Source organism: Mytilus galloprovincialis, chromosome 4 (assembly GCF_965363235.1).
Source record: "Mytilus galloprovincialis chromosome 4, xbMytGall1.hap1.1, whole genome shotgun sequence".
NCBI lineage: Eukaryota > Metazoa > Mollusca > Bivalvia > Mytilida > Mytilidae > Mytilus > Mytilus galloprovincialis.
The window spans coordinates 62,449,708-62,455,707 of NC_134841.1; the positions used below are offsets into that span (position 1 = coordinate 62,449,708).

The 6,000-nt window shown below is 30.4% G+C and overlaps 1 protein-coding gene across 5 annotated transcripts in view; it reads left to right on the top strand.

Annotated features, from left to right (window-relative positions):
• The window catches only part of LOC143072655 (leucine zipper putative tumor suppressor 2 homolog), a 42,851-nt gene extending 37,754 nt beyond the window's left edge, over nucleotides 1–5,097 (top strand). For all 5 annotated transcript variants that reach the window (XM_076247696.1, XM_076247697.1, XM_076247699.1 and 2 more), the window contains one exon: nucleotides 2,456–5,097. In XM_076247696.1, the coding sequence (XP_076103811.1) occupies nucleotides 2,456–3,742 (1,287 nt within the window). In that variant the 3' untranslated portion in view covers nucleotides 3,743–5,097. The remainder of the gene's footprint in view (nucleotides 1–2,455) is intronic.
• The last annotated feature ends 903 nt before the right edge of the window (nucleotides 5,098–6,000 follow it).

Sequence of the window (6,000 nt, forward strand, 5' to 3'; positions counted from 1 at the left end):
TTTAAAAATGCAGTCAACAAAAAAGATAGGATAACTTTTTACGATATGTAAAATTTTTTCAATCACCAATTAAGTTGAAAATGATATTCTTATTGTATTGTATGAAATTTCACTTTATTATAGTATAAGTCAACTTTTTGGCAGTTTAAGAACTAGTTTTTATTATTTTCTCACAAAGATCACCTATTTTTATTACAATGATTTAAAAATCTATTGATTTATTTACTCAAAAGATTCAATAAATCTGTCTATCTGATAAATTCCCCTTCAATTGATGATTTTTTCCATTGAAAACTCGTAATCAATAAGCCTCTTTTCAAAATCAGATAAAAATTTGAGGGATGAAATGATATATTGATTAAGCTACAGCTGATGAAATTTATTCTCATCCAATGATATTTGTATATTACAAAGCCAGGTATGACCTGAATACATATGTTAATTAACCTGGCTTTGAGCACCTTTGTCTTGACAGGTAAAATTTATTGTCAAACCACATTATTATGTGCTAGCATGACATCAGTTGTTATTTATTGAGAATTATTCAAATGTTTTAATTGTGTTGGATATACATTTGTACTTCAATGATAATCAGGTAAATTACTTTTTGTACCTACAGAAAGTGATGTATTCTAAAACACTCACATGATGCAGATTTTGTTGCAACATGTGTTGCATATGTTCACCAGCTGATTTCTATTTTTGAAGTTAGTTATTTAAGTTTTCATTATTGATGCTTTATAAGTTACTGAAATGTTACATACTTTAATACTTACACATTAAAGCAATCATATGGTTGAAATAAATGAATACTTATGAATGTGCTATAATTTACTGAAATGTTTCATACATACTTTCTTACACATAAAAGAAATCATATGGTTGAAATATCGAATATGTATGTTCAACCTTCTCAATGTGCTAAAAGTTACCGAATTGTTATTTACACATGATAGCTATCATATGATTGAAATAAACGAATATGTATGTTCAATCTTCTGAATGCGCTAAAAGTTACTGAAATGTTACACATTACAGCAATCATATGGTTGAAATGAATGAATTGATATGTTCAATCTCTATCAAAACTAGTAATACAACCCTGGGAAAGTGTTTAAAGATTATTTTTACAACTGCTCTATAAAAGTACTTTGAATTTACATTATTCCAAGACTATAAAAAAGAGTGAGGTAAGAGCCAATTAGAAAACTCTCCACAAGAGACCAAATGATATCGAAACTAACAACTATAGGTCACCATATGCCTTCAACAATTAGCAAAACCCATACTAGTCTAATATGAACAATTTTACCGTATTATCAAATAAGGAATATCATATATGCAATGAGATTATTTGTCAAGAAAGGATAAGGATGAAACAATCTATGTCTGTAAATTGGGTGGTCCTCTAAATCCAAATTCTGAAGTGTTTCATTGAATATAAATATAAGTCCTTCAAACTTAGTGGTCAGATTATTTAATGAAGGCTAAATGTTAAAACTTAGGGGTCAGTAAATTTAATCAAGGCTAAACATGCTAAATGTGGAAACTTAGTGGTCAGATGATTTAACAAAGGCTAAATGTTAAAACTTAGTGGTCAATTTAATTAACCAAGGCTAAATGTTAAAACTCTGTGGTCAGATAATTTAACCAAGGCCGAATATGCATCATCATTCACCTTGACCATCAACTCAGGGTTAGTTATTATACACACCCAATACATTTCTGAATAATCTCTGTTTCATGTTGAGATTGTGATAAATGAATAAATAATAATATTATGCATTTGATAAAACCTTGAGATAAACCAAGAATTTTATGTCAATCTGGGACCTGTATACTTACTATACAATTTATGTCCCAGAGACACTTTGGAAATATTATACATGCACTATATATTATATCCCAGAGTCAATCTGGAATTTGTATACTATATATTATGTCCCAGAGTCAATCTGGAATTTGTATACTATATATTATGTCTCAGAGTCACTTTGTAAGTTTTTCATTGATGTCAGTAGTACTTCCTTGAAACCTGTGTAGGTTTCTGGTATGACAAAGTTGTCTACATACAAAATAAATGAGTAACAGGATTAAACATCTTGTAGGCTTGTCAAATACAAATATGTACAATCGTTTCATATTCTTCAGTTTACCAATTACCTTTGCCTTAAACTGCAAAGTGGATATAATGAAGGTTCTGTATACATTTTGGTATTTAGATAGTGTACTGTTAGAGAAAAGCTATATTTAGGGATTTTAATATAAATATTTGAAAGGTTTAGACAATATGTTTATACAGATGATTTAAAGATACAGTAGTGTTACTGTAGGATACAGAGTTATCATTTATATAATGTAGAATCATCATTTATAAAACATGTTCTTATCATATGAAGAAAATATAATGTAATATTTCAAATTTATTTAATGTATTACTATTTTCTATTTGCAGTCTCCTGCTAAAGGAATTATCAAGCCAATAGCATTTAAACCAGTAGTCATAGGTACCAACAGCTATATCAACAATGACAATATACCACATGACGGTCATGTGACAAGACATAATGGTGTACACCAATCACCACATTCTGTCTTCATGGAAAGTGACCGATCAAGTAGCTTTTCTAGTGGGAGTGCAAAACATTTTTCTCCAGACAGACCGGATATATTCTCTGTGGGAAATGTGAGCCGTATTTCGTCAAGCCATATGGATGGTTATGTTGGGACTCCCTCTCCTAGTGATAGCGGGGTTGGGGAGTTGGAGGCCATGCTGAGAGAAAAAGATGCTGAAATAAACACATTACGAGAAGTAATGGACAAAAATGAGAGAGCCATATTCCAAGTGTATGATGAGAAAAAGAAATCGTGGGCAAAAGAAGTTCATGATATTAAAGGGGATTTTGACCAAAAGTTAAAGGTCATGCAAAGAAAAGCCTATAAAACAGAACAAGTACTGTCTCTACAATCTTATAAATCTCAGCAAGAGTTGAAATCCACGCAACAAGAACTAGAAAAGGTGAAATTTGAAAATGACAATCTCAAAAAGAAAAATGATTGGATTGAAGCAAGATATTCCGACATGATGTCTCTACAAGGCAGAAATAGTTCACAAAGTTCAGACTTTCAGCATTCGTTTGATGTGAACGATCTTCAAAACAAAGTGGAAGATCTTAATTCCAGTTTGGTTAAACAAACCGAAGACATACAATTATTACAATTCAGACTTCAGGAAAAAGAATGTGAAATTGCCGAGAGGGATGACGAACTCTCTAAAACATTTAAAGAAGTTGCAACTAAAACGGAGGAGGTTAAATCTCTGAAAGCAAATCTACGCAGAGTATCTGGGGATAGTGATATGGAATTAATGGATTCTAGTTTTTGTTCATGTGATAAAGAAATTCAGACTGAGTTTAGAATTAGTGTTTCCTCTCCGAGTTCAGGAATTAACTCCTCATCATCTAGTGATAATCATTCAGACATTGCATTACTTCGGCAAGAAATTAAGGAATTACGTGAGGCATTACAAATTAAATCGGACCAGTTTGAAAAAGAACGAGATCAGTGGAAGGACGAGAAAAACAAAGTGATTCGATATCAAAAACAGTTGCAACTGAACTATTTACAAATGTACAACAAAAATCGTATGCTGGAGGCGGAAGTTGAACAGCTTACGTTAGATCTAGAGAACCGTGACATTAAACTAATGGCTATTAATGGTGGTGAAGAGTCAATGTGCTAGATATTATTGGTGCTATTTTAATTTTTTCATGTAGGATGATCACAGTTTTTTTTTTATGTCATTGATTGTTATGGTTCAGTAATAATTACCAGAAAGGAATTTTTACAGATTGATTTTCTTTGGTATGGCAATTTTAACTGAATTGATGGATAGAAAAAGCATAATAGCTTCCATTTATTAAGATATTAATATTCTAGGTGTTCAGATCAGATAAGGTAGTGATTAAATTGATCAATTTTTCATATAGGATAATATAGATTTATCTACAAAAAGCTGTAAAATAATGTATGCTTGTGTAAATTCTGTTACTCATCTCTTTAAAAAAAAAAAGTCAATTTATTGGTCAAATTTGTAAGGCCACATCAGGTTCATTTTTTTATTTGGACAAAGGTCAAAAGTAGAAATATTCAATGTTCAGATTTAAGACCATTTATAATTAAATTCTAGATTCTGGTTCAACTTTTTTTTAACAAATGGGGAAGGAGAATTTATTTTTCAATCTGGTAAAGTTGATATTAAAGTACACACTAGGTGCTTCAGTCAAGTTTTTTTGTTAATCTTTGAGAAACTCTCTCCTCTTATGCTTGTAATGTAAACTGAGTGTGTTGCTGTTCACCCTCTATACATAAATATAAGAAATTGGCAATTCTTTTTCTTGTTTATCTGGAAAAAAGGAAAGTAGTTAACTTAATATTGTTATTCATTGAAATCATTGTAAATATAAAATATGTGCCAAATAAGATATTTTGTGTGAAGGAATATACTGTAACAGCTTAAGTCATTTGCATTTTTACTGGTATTAACTTTTGACTTTTTGTTCTGAATAATGTGACTGTATTGTATGTTAAATCCAGGCTTGGAAGTTATGAGCATGATGAGCATTACACATATTTTCCAATTTCATGCTCATTTAATTACACCAGAAAGGAAAAAATAATTATTATTATTGTATGATTTTTTTCTTTCTAAAAACTAAAAGTAGCAACATTTTGTTGAACAAACTTTTATAACTAAAAATTCTACTTTTCTGTCTTTTGAGTGAAGAGCATTTACGAATGTAGGAATGACCTTGATTAAGAACAAGACACTGCATGTTTTTTTTTGTGAGTCTCAATTTTTGACAGCAAGAAGCTTGTCATTTACTGTTTTATAGTTCTAAATAATACATTATGTATGTTAAAAGGTGACTGTTTTGCCATCTTTACAACTGTACATAAAATTTTATTGTCAGTATTTATCTAGTCATGTGATAAGGGGAATAACTCTAACTTACAATTGAGAATTATTAAGTGTATAGACTTGAAAAGTCTTCCAATATTAATAATATTGTATAATTATATAAAAGTTAAAACACATGTATATCTTATATTACTTGATTGCCATATTTGAAATGCTGTAAATTGCATGATATACGCCTATATATTTTCTTTATCTTTTTGAATGAAGTATTATAAACAAGGCATATTTTTAAATTATAAAATTAAGTCCCCTCAATACTGCTTTCAAGTACAGTTGATTTTTTGTCACGCAACCAAACAAAACAAGAATTAACTACTTTAGTTTATCAAGTAAACTACCCACAGTTTTATTATCTATGCATATAACAGTTTAATATACATGTATGATAAATGACTTTAATGTCCAGTTGCAAATTTTACATGCATGCGAGACTGAAATATACCTTTCATTGTACCAGAGACATATATACACATGTGTATATATGTCTCTGATTGTACATTTGTACTTGCCAGACACTCATAATCTGATTTTCAACCAGTTGAACCTACTAGCTTACACAGTCATGTAACTCTACCTTGGAGCCTCGTTTTGATTCCAAACAAACTAGATAACCAAAGCCAGTAGCCTGTAATTCAGTGATTGTCAGTGGTTTCTATCTGTCTTTTGATGTTTTAGCTTACATCAGGATTTTGGTTTTCTATTTTGAATTGTTTCTTATTTTTTCATGTCAAGGTTTTTAAAAGTTTATTATTTAGTTTGGATTTTGCTTATTGTTGAAGGCTGTATATTGCCTTACAATTGTTTGTACATGCTTGTCTCTGGTGGGATACTGGCCAATGAGACCGCAACCTAAATGACAAGAATAACAAATAAACATCCAGAAGGAAACATGCAGTGTTCAGTAGACCAAGTATTAATACAATTTGTCAGTTCTTCAGTCAGAATTCAAATAGAAGTTTTGAAATTACTAAGCAACCAAGGATTGAATCCACAATCTTCTATTATACATGGGAGCAGAC